At 44.3% G+C, this 27,357-nt stretch overlaps 1 protein-coding gene across 1 annotated transcript in view; it reads left to right on the plus strand.

Annotated features, from left to right (window-relative positions):
• The window catches only part of pdhx (pyruvate dehydrogenase complex component X), a 199,915-nt gene that overhangs the window by 134,888 nt on the left and 37,670 nt on the right, over nt 1-27,357 (plus strand). The window contains exons 7-8 of the mRNA XM_078548835.1: nt 9,958-10,016; nt 13,838-13,996. Of these exons, the coding sequence (XP_078404961.1) occupies nt 9,958-10,016; nt 13,838-13,996 (218 nt within the window). The remainder of the gene's footprint in view (nt 1-9,957; nt 10,017-13,837; nt 13,997-27,357) is intronic.

Raw genomic sequence — 27,357 nt, forward strand, 5'->3', positions numbered from 1 at the left:
CCCTTGAGCTCCACAGGGGGGACGGCCATCCCTTAACACTTAATAGACTGATCCGTGCCAACACAGTACTCACCCTGCTTGAGCACAGCAGGTTATTAAACCTCTTGCAGCACTGGAAACAGGCGCAGCACGCATCATGGCTGCTAACCAGCGCTGCCACCTCCTCCCAAGTTCTTTTGGTTAGGTGCGATGGCCTCCTCCTTCCATCCCTGGGACAAGGGTGTCCCTCCTGGCAGCCAACCCCTCCAGGAGGACCGCGAAGCACTCATCAGAAAACCGGGAGGCTGAGTGCCCACCTGACCTGTGCTCCTGCCTGGCATCTGCAGCCGCATTGGAATCAATCATTTTGAATCTCCTGCTAACAACACTGAAGATGTCTTCCTCGCCAGCAGCCCCCCAGGGCCTGACTGTGCCAATTTTAAACCAGCCGCCGGGTCACCGTTAGACCAGGCGGCCGACAGGCCCCCACCCTCTTCTCGACCATTGGGGAGCAGCTGTTCATGCTTGGTGGGTCTTAATTGGCCCGCTAGCGTGAAATCATAGTCGGGGGCCGATCGAGGGCCATGGGCTGTTTCCCGCTCACTCCCAGGCCTGCAGAGCTCAAAATTTTGGCCAATGACTTTTACACTTGGCTCTCCAGAGAATTGTCTTTCCAACCAGCACAGGAAAATTTCTAATGACGAGGCTGACTCCAAAGTGTGGTGCATTCTGATATGGCCATGGCATTTAAGGTATGATGTGTCAGCACTGAACTTGCCCATCTTCTCTCAGAATTGGGTGTCAACTAAAGGTACCCCTAAAGGTTTATCCTGCCATCCAGCTGAATATTAGAGATGGGGTGAAAGTGTGCAGCTAGAAGGTAAGGGGTTACTATCAAAGCCCAGTGGTCAGTTTGGGCTGAGAAAGTAATCACTTGCTTCTGGCTCCTAGGTAGTGCTCCCTGAAACCCTTTCTTTTTCATCGTTTCACAGAGTGCCTTCATCCAATATAATCCTTGCTTAACCACATTACTTCAGAATAGTCCCTACTGCTTTTATTTCTGGAGCTGCCTGCTCATGTTTAACACTGCTCAGACAAGAGCTGAACAGAGAGAGTTTTCAGCACAGATTTGGCTGCGCCTGACTTGTGTGGAAATTAAAAGACTTTTTTCTCTTGTATAACATTTTAAGTGCTTCCTCTTTAATCAATGGCTGTATATTTAAGTGAAAACCATTTAGTGTCGAACATAGACTTATTAAACATTTCAGGCTCTAGGCTTGGATGCCTTTCTTTGTCCAATAAAAAAAACACTTAACTATGTAATATTTGAAGGATTGCATTTAGAAACAGGGCCTGATTATATTGCTAAACTGCTCAAATTCAAGTTCACAACGCCATTTTAAAATACTTCTGTAGACTGATAATACAGACAATCCTCTGTGTGAACCTGGAGCAAGCACATAGCAGCCTTAGCAAACCCAGCACCACAGACAATGTGTGACCCTGTATTCAACACACACAGTAGACAGTGTGTGACCCTGTATCCAACACACACCACAGTGAGTGATCCTGTATCCAACACACACCACAGACAGTGTGTGCCCTGTATCCAACACATATCACAGACAGTGTGACCCTATATCCAACACACCAAAGACAATGTGTGACCCTGTACCCAGCATATAGCAGTGCCTGACCCTGTATCCAACACACCATAGCACAGTGTGTGACCCTGTATCCAACACACACCACAGATAATGGGACCAATGACCTGACCTCACCCTATGATGCAAGTCAGCTGATTCCTGTAATATGACCACTTGCGAGGCATAGTGCACAAGTCGATTGGAGTGTCAAAGAGCCTGGAGCCGGAGTAAGAAAAGGGTTCCCAGCTGCCTTTTCATTACCTACATTTTTTCCTGCTTCCTAGTCACAGAGTTCAATGAAAACAATGGCCTAATGTCAAGTAGAGGGCCACTCAGGTTCAGCTTTTCTGTGATTCCCTGCAAACCTTCCTAGATATCTCTTCCAAATGTACATTCATTGCTGGAGTGCTAATTTTCATAAATACCATAGATCACGATGTATAAGTCGACCTTTGAAGCTTTAAGAAATCTTTCCAATAATGGGGTTGATTTATACACTGAGTATAAAATGTGAACTGCAATTCCTGGTGTAGGTGGTCACCATTTTAAAACATGAAAAAAGACATAACACTGGTAATTGAAATTAAATCAACGTGTCACTTTTTAAAAATTAAGTAATTTTACAGGGATAGTTTGAACCATAATCATATTGTTTTAAAAACTCATTGCCTGTGCATCCAACACAGAGGGTTCATCGAATTTATCCTGAATCACTTTGGCTATGGCATCATTGTAAGGACCCACTCTGGATCAGATGTGGCACTTCTAGTCTCAGAATGATCCCTCCACAACAAAACCTTCTCCATCCATTGAATTGGATTTTCCACATTTTTTGAACAATCTGATGACACTGTCTGCACTAATAGAATCCCATGATTTGATGACGAAACCACACACAACAACAATAGGGACAGCATGCATATTTCTACTCTTTGTGAAGGTTTTTATTCCCATCAGCCATCCACCTATTCCAATCAGTGCAAACATGATCCTTGAATGACTTGATGGGGCACACATCCAAAGGTTGAACCCTTTGGACTTTGGAACCCTGATATATTTTTTTTAATTCGTTTATCGAATGTGGGCATTGCTGGCTTGGCCAGCATTTGTTCCACATTCCTAATTGCCCTTGAAAAGGTGATGGTGAGCTGCCTTCTTGAACCACTGTAGTCCCTGTGGTGTAGGTACACCCACAGTGCTGTTAGGGAGGGAGTTCCAGGATTTTGACCCAGCGACAGTGAAGGAACGGCAATATATTTCCAAGCCAGGATGGCGAGTGCCTTGGAGGGGAACTTCCAGGTGGTGGTGTTCCCATTTATCTGCTGCCCTCGTCCTTCTAGACGGTAGTGATCGTGGGTTTGGAAGATGCTGTCTAAGAAGCCTTGGTAAGTTTCTACAGTGCATCTTGTAGGTGGTACACACTGCTACCACTGTTCGTCGGTGGTGGTGGAGGGAGTGAATGTTTGTGGAAGGGGTGCCAATCAAGTGGGCTGCTTTGTCCTGGATAGTGTCAAGCTTCTTGAGTGTGGTTGGAACTGCACTCATCCAGGCAAGTGGAGAGTATTCCATCACACTCCTGACTTGTGCCTTGTAGATGGTGGACAGGCTTTGGGGAGTCAGGAGGTGAGTTACTCGCCGCAGGATTCCTAGCCTCTCACTTGCTCTTGTAGCTACAGTATTTATATGGCTAGTCCAATTCAGTTTCTAGTCAATGGTAACCCCGAGGATGTTGATACTGGGGGATTCAGCGATGCTAATGCCATTGAACGTCAAGAGGCAATGGTTAGATTCTCTCTTGTTGGAGATGGTTGACCTCCAACAACCACAACCATCTTCCTTTATGCTAGGTATGACTGCAAGCAGCGGAGTGTTTTCCACCTGATTCCCATTGACTCCAATGGGATCCTGATGCCACACTTACCCAAATGCTGCCTTGACGTCAAGGGCAGTCACTCTAACCTCACTTATGGAGTTCAGCTCTTTTGTCTGTGTTTGAACCAAGGCTGTGATGAGGTCAGAAGCTGAGTGACCCTGGCGGAACCCAAACTGTGTGTCAGTGAGCAGGTTATTGCTGTGCAAGTGCTGCTTGATAGCACTTTTGATGATCCTATCCATCATTTACTGATGAAGTGTGGATGGTATTTCTTCGCAGGCACCTCGATCTCATCAGTTATATGGGATCTGAACATGTCCCACACTAATAAACTGCAATCTTTGTTTAGGCCTATTCCACACGCTATCAAAACATAACTTCATTCCATCCTCATCCATCCAACCATGGTCATGGATATGCACAAAACCCGTGCAGGGAACTTGATTTTCAGCATGGTTTAAAGTTTGAAAATTGCCATTGGCTATAATTTTGTTTTGTTAGCCATGCAGACTAGTACCACTATGAATTTTGTCTTCCATGAGCTGTGGTTTTCACTAGAACTGTTTTTGAATCTTTGCACTCCACAATTCATTTGCTAGGCATATCAAAATTCATGGGAGCTTCATCTATGCTACCAATGTGACATAATGGGTACTCATATTTTTGCTGCTGTCTGGTGATGAATCACTAGAAACGTCATTTTGGCTTTGAGGTCTTTTGGTAGTCTCTGAGCGATCTTGGTCTTCTGCATTTTCTGAAATCTTTGCTGGACTCGAGGGTTTGATTTAGCTCTCTTAAGTGCATACATAAGTTTTGAATTTCCTGTGATGATGTAACCATTCTGACAATTTTCAAGGACCCATTCCGATACATGCTTCTCAAGATCAGGCCTGTGGCTGGACTCTGTTCCCATGGTACGTTTGGTCTTGGGCATGTTCTTCAGGGAGGGCTCCTTCTCCTTTCATTCTCACGCCATTTTATACTAACACCGAATTCCTTTGCTTCCATACAGTTATTTGACGAGTTCACAAACGTTGCAGCTTTTAGCTTGAAAGCAGCTTCGTACTTCATTTTTTTTGTAGGAGGACCCATTTCTGTTCGTCAGTCACCATGCACGATCTACTCTGTGTGGGTGTGTCTTTTACAGCCTCACATCATCTTGGCAAGCGCCTGATTGATCCCATGTGCTGATTTATAAGGTGTGTATAACCCTAATCATATTTGAGTTGAAAAATTGAGGCTGACTCCAAATGCAAGTACAGCTCTGAAAATACATTTATTAGCTGAAAAATGGGGGGTCGACTTATACACCAAGTATAGGCCTAAACATGCATTTTGGCACCAAATTGTTTTATACACTGGGTCGACTTATACGCCATGATTTACAATAAAAACAGAAAATGCTGGAAATACTCAGCAGGTCAGGTGATATCCGCAGAGGTTGAAACAGATCATCTTTGATCAGAATGGGTTAATTAATAGTTCCTACAATTTACACACTATAGTTAATACACTCTTCTCTAAATTGTTTACAAATTTCATACTCAGTTTTCTTTCTATTGTTCAGTGCACTCCAATAATGGGTCACTTAATAATCCTTAACTCAATCCAAAGGGATTCTGTTCAAACAACTTCTCTGTTTAAATGCCATTATTTCTAATTAATAATTCTACCCCATCTTACTTTATCTTTCCCTATCCCTCAATGGAAACCTGCCCATTTTCAATTTTCCACCTTCCATATCCTTAAATTAAAAGGTTCTAAAAGAAATACCTGAACTACTAATACTGTTCAGTAAATCTAACGCAGGGCTTAAAGTCCTGGATATATATTTAAGATAGATGTTGTATTCCAGCCCAGCTGTAATGGTTAACAGGGTTATTACGCCACCAAGACAATGTAAAATGAGAGTGAAGCCTGATTGCTTTGTGGACCTTGTGCCTTATCCAGCAGTTACTACATAATCCAAAATGTGGCTGGATGGCATAGCAAGTGATTACAAGTTGAAATAAAAACAGAAAGTGCTGATTAAACTCAGCAGGTCTGGTAGCATCTGTGGAGAGAGAAAGAGAGTTAACATTTCAAGTCCAACATAACTCTTCTCCAGAACAGAAGAGAGGCAGCTCTGCCAACTCTGTTTCTGATGCTGCCAGACCTGCTGAGTTTTTCCAGCACTTTGTTTTTATTTCAGATCTCCAGCATCTGGAATATTTTGCTTTTATTTTATTGTCACAAGTTGAAATCTGTTATCAATTAAGGAATATGCAAATATCCATCATGAAGGCAAATTGACAGCCTGTTCCACACTTTGCTGCAGTTAAATCAGTTGAAAAGGAAATTGAGCAGCATGTAAAATGGACTACTGAATCACCTAACACCTGTTTTGCATGAACACCCAAGACAAATTTCAATCCCTTTTGCGTTTCAGGCAAAGAACAAATGGAACTGTGCTCTGTTAGAAGAAAGATCAATGTACTATCAAACTGTTCCAACTAGTTTGGGTTAGGCTCCTTATTGCACTAAGACTTTCCTTATAGAGCAGCTTTCTTTCTTTGTTCAGACAAGCATCATTTTAAGGCACAAAAATAAAAGACACACATGAAAGAGCTCATCAAATTCCAGCTTTTCACAGAACCTTAGCTACAATTAATCATGTCCTGCTTAATCAAAAAGCCACAATAACATCAGCTTGAAAGCAAAATGTGTGGAATTATTTAGTTAAAGCATCAAAATTAGGTTCCGCTGGCGAAGGCTGGTTTCTCACTTTCTTCGAAGTTAGGCCCTATCCCAGAAATTCTAGTCCAATACTGAGGGAATGCTGCGCTGTCAGAGGTGCTGTCTTTTTGAAGAGATGTTAAACCTCGCAGGCGGGTGTAAAAGATCTCACGGCAGCCTTTCAAAGAAGAGCAAGGGAGTTCTGGTGTCCTAGCCTACCATTTATAGCTCAACCAGTAACATTGATCTCATTGCTGCTTACGGGGAGGGCCTTGCTCTGCACAAATTGGCTGCCATGTTTCTTACACTTACAACAGTGATGAGATTTCAAAAGTACTCTATTGACAGTGAGGTGCTTTGGGGCATCCTGAGGTTGTCAAAGGTATTATATAAATGCAAGTTCTTTTTTTGATGCCTCCTACCACTGTGCAATCACTTTGAGTGCACTCCAAAAATCTATCCTTCGCCTTCTTTCTATTCCTCCTTTAAATGTTGTCCTTCAGTAACACCATCCACAGGCAAGTTGCCAGCTTCCACATGTATACTGACAACACATACCTCAACTTCTATTATACTACACAGTCACAACTCTACCATCAGATTGCTTTCTGACATCAAACTTTAGATAAGGGGAACTTTCTTCAACTTAACAGTGACCAGGCCAAGCCATCTGTTTGGTTACCACCAAAATGTCTGTACCATAGCCCAGCTCTGTCCAAGCTGCAGTCCCTAGGTCACATCCAGCCCTAAACCTTGTCAAACAGGCAAACTTGAAGCTCACGCAACTCAGTCATTTTTATGTTGTTTAGTCCTGCCTATTTCTTGCTTTCTAGTTCTTTCTAATTCTTTTTGAATTTCATGTGCCTGGAGACTTGCTAAAGCCTGTTCAGCAGAGTTGCATCATTGATGATAAATATTAATCCTGTAGGAACAAGACATCATACATACAAATCAATGGGAAAATTAATCTATGTTTCACATATAACCAGGAATGCTCCTCAATGCATATATATATTATCCATGAGGACAAAGGCTTGGCCTGCCCTTGCCCCTAACTTTCGTTTCCCCTCTAGATGATCACTCTGTTTGAACTGGACTGTACATAACTCCCGTGTTATGTTTAACTCTGAGCTTCAAGCTCCAAATACAATCCATCACTCAGACTGCTCATTACCACTTCCACAGAATTCACTAACTCCGTCCTTTACTGAGATTCACCAATAACAAAACCCTCACCATGTTTTTATCTCCAGACACAACTTTTCCACCACTCTTCTTGCAGCCCCCTGAGCCGTGCCATTACATAAGCCTGAACTTGTCTGAACTCTACTGACCACAACCCATCCCACAATACATCCAACTCAACCATCAGTCCAAATCTAGCCAACCTCTAAGTTCCCTATCCCCCTACACATCAGGTTTGCAGCCATTTTCTTCATTTATAAATCTCTCTTCAGCCTCACCCGACATCTGCAACCTCCTTCAGCTTTTCAATCCAGCCAGTGCCATTCAGTCCTCCTGTGTCTCTGAACTCCATCATTCATGGCAGAACCATCGGTTGTCTTTGCCCTAGTTCCTCCCAAATCCTCTCTGCTTTGCCAGTTCTCTGCAACTGTATCAGTCATCTATTAACTCCGCTGATACTCTTGGGTGTCCATTTTTTAAAGTTCATTCACGGGATGTGGGTGTCGCTGGCTGGGCCAGCATTTATTGCCCATCCCTAATTGCCCTTGAGAAGGTGGTGGTGAGCTGCCTTCTTGAACCGCTGCAGCCCATGTGGTATAGGTACATCCACAGTGCTGTTAGGGAGGGAGTTCCAGGACTTTGTCCCAGCGACAGTGAAGGAACAGCGATATATTTCCAAGTCGGGATGGCGAGTGACTTGGAGGGGAACTTCCAGGTGGCAGTGTTCCCATTTATCTGCTGCCCTCGTCCTTCTAGATGGTAGTGGTCGTGGGTTTGGAAGGTGCTGTCTAAGGAGCCTTGGTGAATTCCTGTAGTACACACTGTTGCTACTGTGCGTCGGTGATGGAGAGAGTGAATGTTTGTGGATGTGGTGCCAGTCAAGTGGGCTGCTTTGTCCTGGACGATGTGAAGCTTCTTGAGTGTTGCGGGAGCTATACTCATCCAGGCAAGTGGGGAGTATTCCATCACACTCCTGAATTATGCCTTGTAGATGGTGGACAGGCTTTGGCGAGTCAGGAGGTGAGTTACTCGTCGCACAATTCCTAGTTTCTGACCTGCTCTTGTAGCCACAGTATTTATATGGCTAGTCCAACTCCGTTTCTGGTCAATGGTAACTCCCCAGGATGTTGATAATGGGGGATTCAGTGATGGTAATGCCTTTGAACATCAAGGGGCGATGGTTGGATTCTCTCCTGTTGGAGATGATCATTGCCTGACACTTGTGTGGCGTGAACATTACTTACCACTTGTCAGCCCAAGTCTGGATATTGTCCAGGTCTTGTTGCATTTGGACATGGACTCCTCTTGTGAGGGGAACTTTATTATTACATTAAAGGTGCTATTCTAAATATCCAGCAGATTCAAGTGTACTGCAGCCACTTGATGTTCAGCGCTCTTCTATAGTGCCATATAGTTATCATTGGCTGTTTCATTTCTTCTCCCCCCACCCCTTCCCCTTCCCCACACCTCCTACTAATGTAGCTGGGGAAAGAGTAATCAGATGAGCACATACAAAGAATGTGGAGTGTAAATCCGACAGGGCCGGATTTGGGTCGAATGACCAGTTTGTGTTATCTGTAACCCTTGTGGATTTCTATGTACTATCATTTTCTAACTGGACTGAAGTCCAAAGGGAGCAACCTTCATTGATGTTTCCACTCCTGAACCTATGCTGTGCTCTATAATTGCGCTGGCTGAGGCGAGATAGCCCAGTACGGACAGGGATCAAACACATCCATCCTGGCCTCTGTGGTTCACTGATTACTGTGTAAGCTCATTGAGCGCCAGGAACAGGGAAAGTATTTGTCATGGCTGAGAACTAAGGGATTGTTGTTCAGGATTGATCCTTACCTACATGATTGAAAGATACATCCCAGAGATAAACAAAGTGCGAGAATCACTTCCATCAGAGAACACTGTAAAATAAAGCCAAAATGTGTGCTAGCGAGGGAAGCAGCAAAGAGAGAAAACCAGGAGAAGATACAGAGGCTGGGAAAAAAGCAAGTAACTCAGCTGGCCGATGAGCAGAAGAATTTCATGTACTGCAGTAAACCACAGAAGACAAACTTCCACTGTAGACCTCACATCTATGATATAAATATGTATCTCTGCAGCCTGCATTAAGAAACTGTTATTTTCAGTATATCCTGACCAGAGGCCTGTATGAACGATGGAATGTTTTTTTTTACTGGTTTTGAAGCCTCTGCAAACATTATTTTCCCATAAATACTTTTTGAAAAATATTGTACAATTTGAACAAAGTTTTAAAATATCACAAGTGCTTTCATTCAGGCAAATGTTGGCTTACAGCCTGTAACTCAGCTAATTGTATAGAAATTTTAGCACAGTAAATGTCCTTAACCCTCAAAGCTATACACATCTCTGTATCACATCTGCTGGGACACTATTCACAACAACAGAAGGGGGGTCTGTGCAGAAATGTCAAAATGACATTAGCATTCCACTGCCCTTTTTTTTAAAAACAATGCACTAATGAAAAGCTGCATTAGAATCACAAGTCCCTGCAGTCTCATTGCTTTTTATTGTTTTTTTTTCTAGATGATATCAAGATCTCAGTGAATGATTTCATTATTAAGGCAGCTGCTGTCACACTGAAAGTAAGTGGACTCTAAAAGAGGAATGGTACAGTGTAAGAGATTCCCTTGACATCAGGAATGGTAATGTCATTCAGAGTCTCCTCGTGGCCCTGACTAGAGTAAACTGATGCGTCCAAGCCCAAAAACATGAGTTGGGATAATACAGAGCTGATAGAGCCGGTACAATGCCTGTAATGTATGTGTACACGAGCAGGCATCTTTAACCCTGCTCTGCCAGGAATGAGACGATACACAGTTAAGATGCTGCCAATGTATGAGTCCAGTTTCAAACCCCGACTCCACCCTCTAAAATAATAGAAAGAAGAACATACAATGCTGGAAATACAGCAGGTCAGTCAGAATCCATGGAGAGAACAGACAGGTCGAAGTTCAGGACTTCTACAAAGGGCCTGACCCCTTCTGTTCTCTCTCTTGACCAATGCTGGCAGTTGTAGGGTTTTTTTGCCTCAAACAATTCGTTGGACAACACGTAGCCTCTGTAATCAAATTGTAACCAGGAAGCTATCTTTATATTTTAAGTATCCTAGTTATGAACATTTCTTCAGGAATCTCTTTAGCCCCTTTCAATCACTGACACCCCTGAAAAACAGCAAGCAAATAGCTTTGCATGGATTTTAAAGGTCAAGTACAAGCTAAAGCTGTGCCCTGAGGAAAGTTGCACTAATGAGCTATTAAAATAATTCATGAGTGACTAAATATTCCTGTTCCCCAAAGTAAGCAGATGGTTCTGTATAGGTCAGATTTTGCAGAGCAGCATGACTTTTCCATTTTTCTTGTAAATACACTCTCACGTTTTATAAATGGGTGTATTTTAAACTGAGAGCCCTTTAGATGCAAATGAGGATGAGTAACATGCAAAGAGACCCAGTAAAGAAGAGTAAAATGCTTGCCTAATTTAAAAATAAATGAAATGTCTTGGTGTTTAAAGAGATCTTAATAATGAACCTCTTTACAATTGCTACCATGCAGCAAGATGGAATTATTAGAATACATTCAAAAAATTAAGTAACTTGCTATGGAGGAGCTAATCGTGATTATGTCTTGCAAGAGCTGGCTAATGGCATGAGATGGGAAAAGAAAAGTGATAGTAAGAGCTTCTAAAATTTGGCAAGTGTGTGAATTTAGTGCAGACTGGGAGGGAGGTGCTAAACAAACTAGCTGATATTAAGAGAATGTAATATAAACGTTGAAGTGAGCTAAAAACTAACCAAAAATGTCAGCACCTGAAGAGATAATGATTTGTCATTCCCGCAAAATGTGGAAGATTTAAACATTAACTGTTGATGTATCAGGAAGGCACTGAATACATCAAGAGGCTCGTCGAGAACGTGCAGAGGCGAAGTTGAGGGTCGGAGCCTCAAAACCTCCAAACAACCCATCTACCAAACACTTCAAGCACCACCTACCTCACGTGTGGCAGAGTCTACAGATCGCACGTTGGACTTGTCATTGGACCTTAGAACCCATTGAACCAGAGTAAAAGCTCCATCCCGGGGGACCATCTAAGAAGAAAATTGGGACAGTATTGGTTGAAGCGAGAATAAGTTTGTAGAAAGGGAAGATGTCACAAGGAAGGTGTAGAGAGAAAGTCAATATGGTTAGAACTTAAAGATTAAAATAAAATAACTTGTTAAGTGAGTAGGGTGTGTTACAATCCTCCAAATCCTGAGAAGGAAATGGAGGAAGGAATCTGCACTGGGATTAGAAAGATGAATCGGAATAACAAAAAAAATTTGAAAAATTCACTGATCGATGGGACAGAGAGGGAGAAAAGGGAATGGGATTCCTAAATTGTGTACAAGATTCTTTCTTCAAGCAGTAAGGTGTAGGCATTATTTGTTCTGGTTATAAGGAATGAAATGGGTCACATAGATAAAATAAATGATGGTGATCAAAGTATGATGAGGGCTAAGTTAACCAGAAAGTGTAGATCCTGCACAAAGACTAAAAAAGCAAATTGGATTAGGACAGATTTCAGAAAAATGAAGCAAGCTAGCTGAGGTGAGATGGAAGGGCACAGTGACACAGGACTATAGAGCAACAGTGGAAGTTTTTAATAAAGAAATTACAAAGGTAAAGAATAAATAGATTCTATTTTTAAAAAAGAAAACTACCAGTGGTTTTAGGATCCCATGGATAAATAGAGGTTAGAAACCAATGAGTGAATAAGAGGGCCTATCTGAGGAAGTAGGAGGTTGAGTGAGATAAGAGAAACAAAGAGTGTGAAAAATGTCAGAAACCATACCAGTAAAAAGAGAATTATTAAATGTTAGATGGAACCCATGAGAGAAGAGGATTGTCAGTTTGTAGATGATAGATGTAGATGATGGCAGAGGTACTTACTAAGTATTTAGTAAAGAGAAGGATGGTGGAGAGATATGAATTCTGAATTGGTTGAGAGTAAGATGAGTGATATTATGATAACTGAATTATCTGAAATATTATTTTATTTATGCCAGAGGAAGGCAAAGCTTCAGAGCCCAGAATCCTAAGAGCATTAGGGGAAGAATTTGCCTAGACTCTAGAAATTGTACTTCAAGACTCTAAGTGTGGATGTGTATGGGAGGACTGGAAAGTGTCTAATGTAATGCTGATTTTTAGAAAGGGACTCAGCTAATCCAGATAATTATAGGTCAATTAGCTTAAATTTTAGAGTCATTAATTAAAATGAAATTGCCACACATCTGGATAGAGAAAATAGCTAGAAGTAACCAACACAGATTGCCAAAGGAACAATTGTGCTTTATAACCCTCTTAGAATTACTTGAGAGGAATTGACAAACCTGGTAGTTAGAGGAAAAACAGTGGAGGTGCTACCTGAAAAATAACTGGACAAGATTAATGGTTGTGGTATTAGTGGGAGGATCACGAATTGAATTAAAAATTACATAGAAGGCCATTAAGAAAGAGTAAGAGTTGAGGGCGGTTTTGCAGAGTGGTTGGATGTGGGTAGTGATGCCCCGCAGGGCTCACTACTCGGGAGTGATGTCAAAATTTGCAGGACATGCAGTTAATTCTTAGAACTATAAAGAGATATTTTTAAGATTGGGAACCAGCTGAAGTGGCAGATTGAATTGAATATCAACAATGTGATTTTTTTTATTTTAATGAAAAAATACTGTACAACACAAATGTAGAATAGAATTAGGTTGACTGCTCTGGAAGAGAAGAGGGGTTTGGAGGTACAGACTCACAGGACATTAAAGACAGTATCTTATGGTGCTAAGGCAGTTTTAGAAAAACACTAACAAATGGAATGTCAGATTTCATCACAGGTGTAAATATAAAAGCCAAGAGGTAATGATCATATTTAAAACTGAGTAAAACCTTAGTTAGAGTACTATGTGAAGTATTGAGCTTTAAACTATACAAAGAATATTGAACTTTAAAGTGTAGTGTGGTATCACTAGAATGCTGCCTAGTATGAGGAAACATAAATGCAAAAATAGACTTGGAAAAACTGGCCTTTTTTGATAGAACAATGCAGATTATGGGGCAATGTGATAGAAATTGTTTAAAATTCTTGAGGATGGGAGAGGGTAGATCGAAGCAGACTGTTGGCAGAAGTTAAGGTGTCAAGAATAACATCTTGGATGCAAGATTAACCGTAAAAGATTTAGAACATAATCCCACAGCCACTGAATCTACAGTGGGCATTACCATTTGATGGTAAATTGCTTCTATTTATAACACAAGCATTTTGTTTTGCCCACTCCAGTTCTTTCTCTGACAGCTGTCTTTTTTCCTCCACCATTCACACCACCTCCACCCCCACACCTCCCTTGCTCCCTCCCTTTTCTCTCGATGAAAATCTTTTGAAGCAAATGCCGGATGTGAACTCCACCTGGAGCAATGAGGGCCCTCATCAGCTGAGCTCCATCGACATCGCAGTGGCAGTTGCTACGGAGCGTGGTCTCGTTACACCAATCGTGCGAGAAGCTGCTACCAAGGGAATAGAGGAAATTTCCACCATGGTCAAGGTAGGACAAGAGGGTCTGAATGCCACGAGAATAGTGACAGAAATCAGCATTTTATTTAATCCTTTCACCACCATAAATGTTAACATGTTGGTGTAAAGTCTGTCTTCTCGATAGAATTGATACATCTACTTAATATTTCTGTTCAAATCATTATGATAGATTGTCCAGTGTTTTGTAAATTACAATACAGTTTAATAAGAATTTTAGCATACTTAAGAAAACAGATTGATGGAAATTCAGCATAGCATGATTGTTGCTTTTTTCTACACTTACCATAAGAAACACTGACTTTTGGAAGGTTAGTGGATGTCTGATACCAAAGCTGTTCAGGTTTTGAGGCCTCTTGCCAAAAGCCTTACAGCATGCTGCAGAGTAGTAGAGTGGCAGGACTCGCATTCACACTTGTGATACCCAGTACCCTAAGGGCACCTTTACACTATAACAATAATATCGGTGCAAAGTGGAACTTCAACCCAAGTCCAGAGTCAAGCATGGTCTGGCACCAGAACAAGAGGAGTCCTGCTTCAGGTCTCAACACTTGATTTCTATTACACAAGTTTAGCATCGCTGTGCACCAATGCTAAACCTGTAGTGCAAATGAACCCCTTTGATATCTGTAATTACCTAGGCTGGCATGGCATGCTGTTGAGTGGAGAAACATAGAGACCCATATCCAGTGTAACCAGTGACAATCCAAAATTGGCAATATATTCGGAGGCCATCTTGAGCCAACCTGTTCAACCAGGAAAATACTGCAGTATGACAAGGAAACAAAACTGAAGTTATTTAGGAAAAACTGTGATGTGAAAAGATCTGCATCATTTTTATGTAATGACTAAGAATAGGCAATGCAGCAGGACTAGTGTTAAATAATTCGACATGAAGTATTATAGGTGTATTTTTTGTTTGTTTGAGATTTTTTTCGAAGAATGAAATTTAAACTCATCAAGGGGAGAGATGTTAATCCTGGAAGGTAGAGTAATACCATTTTCCACATATCCCAGATAAAGCATCAGCAGTCCTGAGTCAGATAGAGTGCAAGTTAGATGTACAATCAAAACTGCACTGCAGAGCAGCACTCCTTACTGCACCAAGGTGACAAGTTCCACTCCCCATAGCAACCATCCTGCGGGGTTGGAGTGAGATTGCCAATCTACTTCCAAACTAAGACAAATTTTTACTGGCAATTCTCCAGTCATCAGGCACAATTTCCACATCTAAGAAAGTTTGTAAGATTGTGGTCAGACTCAGCTATTTCCTTCCTGATTTCCCTCAGCATTCTAGGATGTGTGCCCTCAAGCCTTGGTGCCTTTTGCACTTCTCACTTAACTCCAGTTTATTCAGTAGTGTTTCCTTTTGGTTCATTCCCATTCTCAGTATTCTGTGACAACCAGGGCAAAGTATTAATTTAATATTTCCACCGTCCCTTTATCCTCCATTAGACTTTCTTTCCCCTTGCTAATCAGTGCTACACTTTTTTTTACTTTTAGTGCATTTATAAAATCCTTGACCAGTTTTACATGCCAATTTTTGTTTTTTTTAACCCCCTCAGCCTTTCTAAACCTTTTTTTTTGTTTCACTGTATTTCATTTATTCAGAGATAGAAACAAAAAACTACTGCGGATGCTAGAAATCCAAAACAAAAACAGAATTACCTGGAAAAACTCAGCAGGTCTGGCAGCATCCCAGAGAAGAAAAGAGTTGATGTTTCAAGTCCTCATGACCCTTCAGCAGAACTGAGTAAAGTTAGGAGAGGGGTGAAATATAAGCTGGTTTAAGGTGGGGTGGAGGGGAGAGAAGTTGTGGGGGTGGGTGGTTGTAGGGACAAGCAAGCAGTGATAGGAGCAGATAATCAAAAGATGTCACAGACAAAAGGAATAAAGAGGTGTTGAAGGTGGTGATATTATCTAAGAAAATGTGCTAATTAAGAATGGATGGCAGGACACAAGGTACAGCTCTAGTGGGGGTGGGGTGGAAAGAGTGACAGGGTATTACAGTTATAGATTTAAAAATAATGGAAATAGGTGGGAAAAGAAAAATCTATATAAATTATTGGAAAAAACAAAAGGGAGGGGGAAGAAATGGAAAGGGGGTGGGGATGGGGAAGGGAGTTTAAGATCTAAAGTTGTTGAATTCAATATTCAGCCCGGAAGGCTGTAAAGTGCCTAGTCGAAAGATGAGGTGCTGTTCCTCCAGTTTGCGTTGGGCTTCACTGGAACAATGCAGCAAGCCAAGGACAGACATGTGAGCAAGAGAGCAGGGTGGAGTGTTAAAATGGCAAGCAACAGGGAGGTTTGGGTCTTTCTTGTGGACAGACCGCAGGTGTTCTGCAAAGCGGTCGCCCAGTTTGCGTTTGGTCTCTCCAATGTAGAGGAGACCGCATTGGGAGCAACGAATGTAGTAGACTAAGTTAGGGGAAATGCAAGTGAAATGCTGCTTCACTTGAAAGGAGTGTTTGGGCCCTTGGATGGTGAGGAGAGAGGAAGTGAAGGGGCAGGTGTTGCATCTTCTGCGTGGGCATGGGGAGGTGCCATAGGTGGGGATTGAGGAGTAGGGGGTGATGGAGGAGTGGACCAGGGTGTCCCGGAGGGAACAATCCCTACGGGATGCCGCCGGGGGGGGGGGGTGAAGGGAAGATGTGTTTGGTGGTGGCATCATGCTGGAGTTGGCGGAACTGGCGGAGGATGATCCTTTGAATGCAGAGGCTGGTGGGGTGATAAGTGAGGACAAGGGGGACTCTATCATGTTTCTGGGAGGGAGGAGAAGGCGTGAGGACGGATGCGCGGGAGATGGGCTGGACACGGTTGAGGGCCCTGTCAACGACCGTGGGTGGAAAACCTCGGTTAAGGAAGAAGGAGGACATGTCAGAGGAACTGTTTTTGAAGGTAGCATCATCAGAACAGATGCGACGGAGGCGAAGGAACTGAGAGAATGGGTTGGAGTCCTTACAGGAAGCGGGGTGTGAGGAGCTGTAGTCGAGGTAGCTGTGGGAGTCGGTAGGCTTGTAATGGATGTTGGTGGACAATCTATCATCAGAAATTGAGACAGAGAGGTCAAGGAAGGGAAGGGAAGTGTCAGAGATGGACCATGTGAAAATGATGGAGGGGTGGAGGTTGGAAGCAAAATCAATAAATTTTTCCAGGTCCCGACGAGAGCATGAAGCCGCACCGAAGTAATCATCGATGTACCGGAGAAAGAGTTGTGGGAGGGGGCCGGAGCAGGACTGGAACAAGGAATGTTCCACATACCCCATAAAGAGACAGGCATAGCTGGGGCCCATGCTTGCTTGTCCCTACAACCACCCACCCCACAACTTCTCTCCCCCCACCCCACCCCCCACCTTAAACCAGCTTATATTTCACCCCTCTCCTAACTTTACTGAGTTCTGCTGAAGGGTCATGAGGACTCGAAACGTCAACTCTTTTCTTCTCCGCCGATGCTGCCAGACTGCTGAGTTTTTCCAGGTAATTCTGTTTTTGTTCATTTATTCAGCTTTGTTTCTTTTGTATTATTAAGCTTGATTCCTTGTATGCCTCTGTCTTTAAGTCTCAGTTTAATTTTGATTTGTCTATTCCTAATAATCTGTTTTCTATTGTTTGCATCTTATCTTTCTTACTAATTTTTCAATTTGGTTTATTTTGACTTGTTCCCCTTTTAATCTCATACCTTTACCCTGACTGTTCCCTAGTCAAATACCTTTGTAATTGACTGCTCCCTCACCAAACACCTTTATCATTGACTGTTCTCTCGCCAAATACCTTTATTGCTGACTTCCTCTCCTATTTAACTTCTTTATCAAACATAACAATGTTGTGGTTACCATCTCCCAAATATTTCCCTACCCTTATATTACATACACATGCCTCAAACATCTCTCTGTCTGTTTGGCAGTTTCACTTATTTTAGTCCATCCTCCTTTTGATATATTTTCTGTCTTATCTTACTGTTCCTTCGACTATCAGTTATGCTTCCTCATCATTTTTTCCCTTTTCATCCACCTCATTAGTTTAAAACCTCACAATGCACCAGTTATTCTCCCAGCTAGCACATTGGTTACATCCAGTACAGGTGAAACCCATCCGTGATGAGCAGGATGCTCGTGCCCCAGCACTGGTCTCATTGTGCCAGGAATCTGAAACCTTAACTCATACACCATGTTTCCAATTGTGCGTCTAACTTCATTGTCTTCCAGTTCCTATATTGACTAGCATATTGCTGAGATTACTAACCTGGCAGTCCTGCTTTTCAATTTTTATCTCCTAAGTAATGAAACTCCCTTTGCAGAACTGTATTTCAACATGAGCTGTGGCATTTTGCATACTCCCCTTCCCTCTGCAAAATCTTTTGCACCTGCTCCATGTTATTCCATACCTAGGCCAGAATTTTACATTCATCGGTCAGGCAGGCCCGACCGACTCGGCCGTGGGTGGGCGGCCGATTGCCGCTGGCGAAACGGGCCACGTCACCATTTTCCGCGGGCAGGCCAATTAAGGCCCGCACCGCGGCTTTGAGACTCCCGTGAAGAACGGGAAAATGGTCGCGGGGGCGGGCGGTCTCAGACTGCCGGTTCCAATGGGGAGCCGGCAGCCTGTTTAAAGAGTGGCCAGGCAGCCTGCTTGAAGCAGTGCACCATGGCCACTCAGAGAGGTAGAAATGCTCCAAGGAGGGCAGAGGAGGAGGAGGTGGAGGAGGAGCGGGGCAGGCTGCAGGAGAGGCCAGCGGGGGCCACTGTGCCCCCAGATTTTCGGATGCATGCCTTGCTGTCTTCCTGCAAGAAGTGGGAAACCGGCGTCAGATTCTGTATCCTGAGGATGGGAGGAGGAGGGCTCCCCATGTCACCAGCCAGGCATGGGAGGAGGCGGGTGAGGCTGTAAGTGCCCATGATGACATCCAGCGCACTGATACACAGTACAGAAAACGATTTAATGATTTGCTGTGCTCCGGACGGGTGAGTACCATGTCTGTCTTGGCCATTTGGCCCACAAGGCAGCCTTAGTCTTTGCCCCCCCCCCCCCCCCGCCCCCTCGCCATGTATTGCTGTCGTTACTGCAGAGGACATCTGTCGCACTCTGGGTGGGCAAATGGGTACTGACAATGCTTACATCAGCCTTAGTGGTTGAGGAGAAGAAGGGCTTTCTCCACAGCATATATTGGTTTCTGTGGCATTTAAATAGTTTGGGGGCAAGCTGCAGGGGAGGCCTCTAGACACATACTCAGAACTCCAACACGTCATATTGATGGTAATGAGATGGTCCAAGGGGTGCCTCAAGGTCTTTTGGGCAAGTCCCGTCTGCTGGCATCGGCACCGCACCTATTTGCTCCTCCTTGCCATGGGTGCTAGGACCCGTATACTATTCAAAGTGATGGACGCCGAATGTGTCCAAGGGAACCGTTGGGGGAGGGGGTTGGGACCAGCCGTAATATCTTCTGGGAACTCATCACTAGTAGTGTGGACAGGAGCCACTGGAGGCCTCAGATGGGCCACTGTGGTTGGGGTGCGGCATGCGTGTGCAGAGTACATGAGCGGGCTGCCCCAATAAATCCTGTTCTCGGTTTTGCAGGCAAAAAAACCACAATGCCCGGGAGCGCCTGAGGACTGGAGGTGGGCTCCGCCAGCGCCTCACACCCTTCGAGGAGCAGGCCATGAAGCTGGGCAGGAGGCCAGGGCAGCCCGGGGCAGTGAGGCTGGGGTCCAGCGGGCAGGTACTTGTGGTCCACAGTCTCATCCACTCTGTCTGCCCACAATCCAATAATCCACTGATGGTTGTTGCAATCATTAATGCTGCAACAATGCTCATTCACAGACTGAGACATTCTGACCTTTGGGTCATACAGGAGGGACCCTCGTCCCCTTGAGGAATAGCATCTCCACCACCTTCCAAAGTCACCTTATCCCATTTGTTACCACTATCACCATGGTCTAACTTGCCATTGGATCGCTGCTGCACAGCCAAAGACTTATTCCATTCTAGGAGGCTTGGGACCTCCTGCACCCTTTCAGCCAGTGCACCCCACATTACTTTGTCCAAAAGGTCCTCAGCACCTCAGCTGTGAACCTCATGGCACTCAACTTAGATGAATGCCACCACGTTACTCATCCCTGCGCCAAGGGGAAATGTTGCCTTCTGGCCTATGCCCCTCCTTACGGAATGAAGGGCAATAATGTGACCTCTCAATCTCCTGTGTGCGGCGGAAAATGTCACAACTGTTTGAGATGTTTCCTCAGCCCCGCAACTATCCAGGCAACAATGCATCCAGGTCAGGTACCCCTGCACTCTCCCCATTCCTATGGTTCATAACAAGCCACGTGGCATTTTATGAGGCCATCTGACCAGCCTGTCTGCATGTGCGTTTAATGGTTGGGGCCCGTCTTGACTCATTTCCACCTCACCAATGTTCTTCTTCTTAGGTTCTTTAAGGGTGAGCGACTTATGAGGCTGGGGGGGAAAGGGATGAAAGGTTGAAGTGATTGAACGCTAACTGATGCACTGTCCTTGTTGTTAATTTCAGCATCACCACCATAGCGACCCACATGACCGCACCGCAGCCCCTCCTCCACACCTGAGGGGCAACATGTGCAACTTGCAGCACATCATTTCAGCCAGCCAGGCACCAGTGCAGACACACACACCTCGGTGGGGACTTTACCATCGGCTAGTGTCCCAGGTCACAGTGGAGAGGGCACATCGCGATCGCTGGAGGAGATGATAGGGGCAGAGAGTGCTGATGGCTCCAGCAGCCGGAGGGCTGCAGGGGACGAGGCACATGCTGAGTCCGGCACAGATGACGTGCCTCTGGAGTTGTCCCCATTGCAGCAGCTGCAAGACAGGTGGCAGGAAGTGCATTTGCATCTGGCAGGGTTGCATGAGGGAGTGGTTCAGTTGCTCTCTGCGATGGAGGAGTCTAGGCAGAGTGCACGTGAAGATTCCACCCTCAGGGCAGAGCTTCAGGCTTCCTTCAATGAGAGATTGGCAACTCTCATAGAGAGGGGCCTCCACCAAATGGATCAAAATATGATTGGGTTATGCTCTGACCTGCAAGCCCTCACAGCGGTACTGGCCACAAGTGGTCTTTCCCATTGTGGGAGATATTGTGGACACCAAGCATCGGCACTCGGTGCCCATGCACCTGCGGTGAGCAGGGAGGTCGAAAAGGACCTCACGTCGGCGCAGCAGCTGCCTGTCATCGCTGCGAGCTCCTCCCATGGGTCTCCGGATGAGGGCAGCAGCTCCTCCACCCCTCTGCCAGTCAAAGTTTCTTCCGTTGAGGCTGCGACAACAGGGGAGGTGCCAGTTCAGGAACTGGCCACTCCCTCCCAGTTGGGGCCATCACAGGCTCCGTGGGCCAGAGGATGCCCGCCAAGCTCATCCAAGCCAATAGGACAGCAGAGTCAGCAGGCTGTCTCACAAGCCACTCCGAGCGATGGGGCGGCACGTAGACGTAGCACCTGGAAACATAAGCATAAGGCACCTTAGGCACTCCCTGGGTATGTCACTGGTGATTTTGTGTTGGCCTTAGAATAGGGACCCATTTTTCTGTCATTGTGAAATAATCATGTGTGCTTTAGTTTTGGACACAATAAAGTCCACCTTTGTTACCATGGCTGAGGGTCTTTTCATTGTGGTGCTTTCTTCTTTTTCACATAATTATCATGAGTGCTTGAGTGGACATTGATGTTTCTGTACTAAGGCCTTATTTGCAGCTGATAAGGTGGAAGGTGTAGCACCTAAGTGCCATGTGTGAAAGTTCCAGGCAATGCTGGTCCTGCTGATCCACGTGTGTGGAGCTAGCTGAAGGTTCTTTGGATTAAATTGTCCCGGGTGTCCCTGCCTCCTTGGTGTAAACGCGGGTTGTTGTTGTGCCCCTGATCATCACCCTGTGCTTCCTCACCCTCTGAGGCACTGCTGGATTCATCCTGTGCAGCCTCATCCAGGATGTCAAGGTCTTCATCGTCAATTCCATCACCCCTTTCTAGCGCAAGATTGTGCAGGGCGCAGCAGACTACCACGATCAGAGAGACACGATCTGGGGAGTGCTGGAGTGCGCCCCCTGAGCTGTCAAGGCAACGGAAGCGCATCTTGAGAAGACCGATGGCTCTCTCCACCACACCCCTTGTGGCGCCGTGGCTCCTATTGTACCGCTGCTCAGTTTCTATTCTTGGACGGCGGAGTGACATCATGAGCCACCTTCGCAGGGGATAGCCCTTGTCACCCAGCAGCCAACCATCCAGCCAAGCCAGAGCACTGAAGAGCCCCGGCACCTGGGAGTGTCTGAGGATGTAGGCGTCGTGGGAGCTGCCTGGGTACATTGCACAGACTTGCAGAATCTGCATCCTGTGATCACACACTATCTGCACGTTCATGGAGTGGAAGCCCTTCCTGTTGATGAAGGCACTGGGCTCACCTGCTGGCGCCTTGATGGCCACATGTGTGCAGTCTATTGCACCCTGGACGCGGGGGAAGGCAGCATCGGCCGCAAAGCCTCTAGCTTGCTGTGCCTGACTTGCCTGGTCGCAGCAAAAGTGGATAAAGATGGATACCCATCTGAACAGAGCATCTGTGACCTGCTTGACACAAGTGTGGACAGCTGATTGGGAGACACCGCAAAGATCACCCACCGAGCCCTGGAAGGAGCCAGAGGCATAGAAGTGGAGAGCAACTGTAAGCTTCAGAGCCGCTGGCATGGGATGTCCACCCACAGAGTTAGGGGAGATCTTAGGGCCAATCATCTGACAGATATAGTTGACTGTCTCCCTTGAGAGTCGGAGTCTCCTTCGGCACTGCATCTCAGTCATATTGAGGTAGCTGCTTCGCCGCCTGTATACCCTGGCAGCAAGATAGTGGCATCGTCTGCGGCCCCTTCCACCTTGGACAACCTCTTGGCCCTGCGCCCCTTGTGCCTGCGCCTGAACACCCAAAGGTGGCTCCCCTGGAGGCTGATTGTTCAGTCCTGGCCTCCTCCTTATTCTATCCCTCCCTTCCTCCTCAGGGGTGCTGCCTCCACTGGAGAGGTCAGAACTCATAGCCCCAGGCTAAATGGAGGCCTCCGGAAAGCTGCAAGGCTGAAAAAGAATGCTGTCTGCAGATTGGTTTTAAATTACACAAAAACCTCATGGAGATCGATGAGAACTACTAACAATCACACAGGCCAGTTTTAAACACTTTCATCAATTATTACTTCATGTAAAACATGAACAACCCCTCTGAGTCCACATATCCCGATATTGCAAGTTTTCTTAAATAATCTCCTACCCGCCTGCCCGTTGGGCCCTTGCACTGATCCAAAGTTTGCACGGGCCCCTCAAAATCCTGGACAATTGGCAAGTTAAGGGCCTTAATGAGCCCTTCAATTAAAGGCAGGCGAACTGAGCGCGCCCGCCCACCGAAATATCGCGATGCCGCGCACTGACTTCGGGACGCTCACGCAACGTCAGCGCGCGACATTTTACATGCTGATGTGCGGGCTCCGCCATCCGCACATCAGCCGGAAAATTCTGCCCCTAGTCTCCTGGGAAATATGTCCCATTTGGGACCCTGGATTGTGACTGCTAAAGGTTCTGTCTATTCCCCTGACTATGGAATCCTCTATTACTACTGCATTTCCACACTTCATTCCTCCTCCTCGGTACCCACTTGCTGCACGGTTTAGTTGTGTTTGCTACCCACCAAGTTGCTGCCAACAGGGGTCATCATCTCACACACACAGACCATCCAGGATTGCCGCATCATGGGCCTCCACATGCTAACCTAATCTCTCTTTTGTTCGCCATTTACTAAAATGAAAGTCAACGCTTCAGTTATCTACCCTCAAGCACATACATATAATTTCTCCAATAAAGGTTTATATTTAATTTGCTACAAAGTATGAATCTTGGTACTGGACAATTCTACAATAAGTTAACCTGTCCTTAAGCAGTTTTGGTGGCCTGGAATTTCTAATTTCTATAAATGTACAGCTAATTTATTCTGTGACTCAAATCCTGTATAATGACTCCAGTTTTGCATAGTATTACTTGCTGAGTGTTATAGGGAAACGGAGAGGTGGCATTTTTAATAAGGGATGTGAGGTGGCATTTGGGGAATGGGCCATGCAAATAAAGAGATGCTGAAAGTTATTGTTTATTGACCAATAACATCAGCAGGAAATTTTTAAGTCTATAAAAATGTACTCCTGTTCTAATGAGTACCAGTTTAATGAGTGTCTGTTCTAAAGTGTGTTGTCAAATCCTGGATAATTAAGTTTTAATCATGATCAGAATATCTTGACCTAGGAATGGTAAAGCAGGAATTCACCAGAAGTAGAAATTTAATGAACTGTGAAGTTCACTGGTATTTTGCATTAGAGTGCAAGATGAAACTGGAAGAGTATTCACTGCAGCTGTGTTCTTAACACGCTACGGTTACCTTTTATCATTGACAAAGCTCTGGTTGGAAACTTTGTTCAAGTCTCTCCAGTTCCGCCTTACTCATTACACCAAGGCTGTCCCAGAAAATTGTTCTCAGGCTGTTCTTACATAAACCAGTTAGATGTTGTGGCCTTAAAGGGCAGTGAACTTAAAACAAACAACCCTTGGCAACAGAAGATGGATGTTTTTTAACGGCAGGAGTATTGAATCAATTTACTACGTGCAATGTCAATGCAGGCGCGGTTTTTAAAAAAATAAATGTTAAAGCCTTGTCCTATTTATAAAGTGTCTTCATCTCCACAAATGCAGTATGTTATTGATCTGAAATAAAAACAGAAAATACTGGAAATACTCAAGTTCATCAACCTGAAAGGTTAACTCTGTTTCTCTCGCCACAGATGCTGCCTGACCTGCTGATTATTTCCAGCATTTTGTTTTTATTTCAGAATTCCAGCTCCTGCAGCATTTTGCTTTTCTTCTCATGTTATGATACTTACCTTTGGAGATTAGGGAACTCACCTGTGATCTCACTGCTCAGTTATAATATCCTTCCCAAAGTTGTGTGTTATTTTTCATAAAACTGTCCAACGGTGTAACTAAATAAGGATGCTACTCGCACGGATTGTCACAAAATCCGAAATCATATGAAGAGAGCTAGCAGGACACTTACTGTTGTGCCTTAATCTACCTCATTGCTTTGCTTCATACTTTAAAGCTGCTGGTCATTTGAGTTCTCTGATTGAGCTCCTGTGAAGCACTTTGGGGTTTCTTGCCCACAGTCGAGCTCCAGACAGTGATGTGTCGAATCACTGTGTCATTTTGATGTGGTGGAGTTAAATGATGTTCCCAAGAGAGGATTTTACAGAATGAAAAGCTGAATTGGATTCATTTTTGATAAGTACCATTTACTAAGAATATATACTCATTCCCTTATCGTAGAACATATACTCAAATCCTTAGAGCTTTTACACAACTTTCTTAATAAATATATAACACCTTATGCCATTTCCTTTACGTTAACATTTGTGCCTGTGGGTATGAAAAGACTAATTATCTGTAACGCTTCAAATCTGCAGTAAGTCAGTAACGTTGCTGATTGGTTTATGCTAATCTTACAATAGTGCAAACCAATCAGACCCTAAAGGCTACTTCATGTCTACTTATGAGTATTTGCTGAAGAAAAATAAAGTTGGGAACATGTTGCAGACCCAAATGGATTCCAGACTTCACTTATATTTATTTTTTAAAATTTTCCTCATTGAGGAAAATAACCAGAAAGCAGAGTCCAGCAAACTAACCAGTCAGAAGGAGCAGCTCCCTCTCAACATGAACTAAAAGAACAGCAGAGAACAAATTTACAGAGACAGATGATTTAGAGCCAGATGTGCTGGTTTATGCAGGTTAGTTGGTTGCTTACCTGCCCTTGTTGCCCAATTCAGCAGGTCCAGACATGACCCCATTTCATGTCAATCTGGGATGTTAACTAGTCTACATATTTGAATAAAATGGACAGGGGAAATTTGCTTAAAAACTGAGATCGGAAACTTCAGCATGTCACAAATAGAAAATTTTAGGCTATGAACACAATCAGAGGAGCTATGGACTGTGCTTATATATATAGCCACGTATACTCTTCAACTTGCTTAACCTCCTGAAGAGGTGAATAACCACAGGTAGAAGAAGAGAAAACTGAAACCACTTTCTTGATCAGTTAAAACTCCCTGCCATCCAACTGTGTGGGACTGAACACACCTGGTCCCATTCTTACCTATCCAGTCATAGCCAGAGAAACATCTGTAATGGCCTCCCTTCCTTTTCCCACGCTTACCTCAAAGATCTATCCTTGGTCGTCCTATTTATCATCTATACACTGCCCCTTGGTAACAGCATGAAAACACAATGTCAGTTTCCACATGTATGCTGACAAGACCCAGTTCTCTCTCGTCCCTTTCTTTGTCTCTTGACTGTTTGTCTGCCAACTAGTACTGAATGAGCAGAAATTTCCTCCAACTAAGCATTGGGAAGAAAGAAGCTATTGTCTTCAGCCTCTATCACATAATCCTTCCCCAGCCACCAAATTCATCCTTCTCCCTGGCAACTGCCTGAAGGTGGGCCAGACTGTTCACATCTTTGATGTCATATTTGATCCCAAGAAGAGTTTCTGACCATCACTGCAAATGCCTATTTCTATCTCTGAACCATCGGCCAACTCCGACCCTTATCAGCTCACCTTCTGAAACCTTCATTTTTACCTTTGTTACCTCTAGGCTCTCCTGGCTATCCTCCCATCTACCACATTCTACCTTCCATAAACTTGAGGTCATCTAAAATTTTGTTCCCCCTTTCCTAACTCGCACCAAGTCCTGTTCGTCCATCATCCCTGTGCTCGATGAGCTACATTGGTTTCCACCTCAATTTTAAAAACCCCATCATTATTTCAAATTTTCCAATACTTTGCCCCTTCCGATCTCTCTAAGCTCCTCCAGCCTTACGCCCCTGCACATTATCTGCCCTCTTGCGCAATCCCGATTTTATATCTGTCCACTATTGGTGGATATGCCTACAGCTGCCTAGCCTTAAGCTCCAGAATTTCCTCTCTAAACCTATCCACTTCTCTTTCCTTCGTTTCTTAAAATCTACCTGTTTGGCCAATCTTTTGGTTATCTGCCCTGATATCTTGCTATGTGGCTCAGTTTCAGATTTTGTTTGATAATGTTCTTGTGAAGAACTTGTGGAATGTTTTACTGCATTAAAGGCACTATACAAATGCAAGTTGTTGTTGTTGACATCGACCCTATCAACAGCATTGAGCAGTTTTATGCTGCAAATCCTAAGAGCTCTTGAGTGATAAAGTTCCTATAAATGCTTCATTATCTGTTCCATGGATTATTTATCCCTATTGAATTCCAACTTCTTTCATAAACAGATATACTTGTCCTATTCCTTGTGCTGCTGA

Source organism: Cetorhinus maximus, chromosome 9 (genome assembly GCF_964194155.1).
Source record: "Cetorhinus maximus chromosome 9, sCetMax3.hap1.1, whole genome shotgun sequence".
Classification (NCBI taxonomy): Eukaryota; Metazoa; Chordata; class Chondrichthyes; order Lamniformes; family Cetorhinidae; genus Cetorhinus; species Cetorhinus maximus.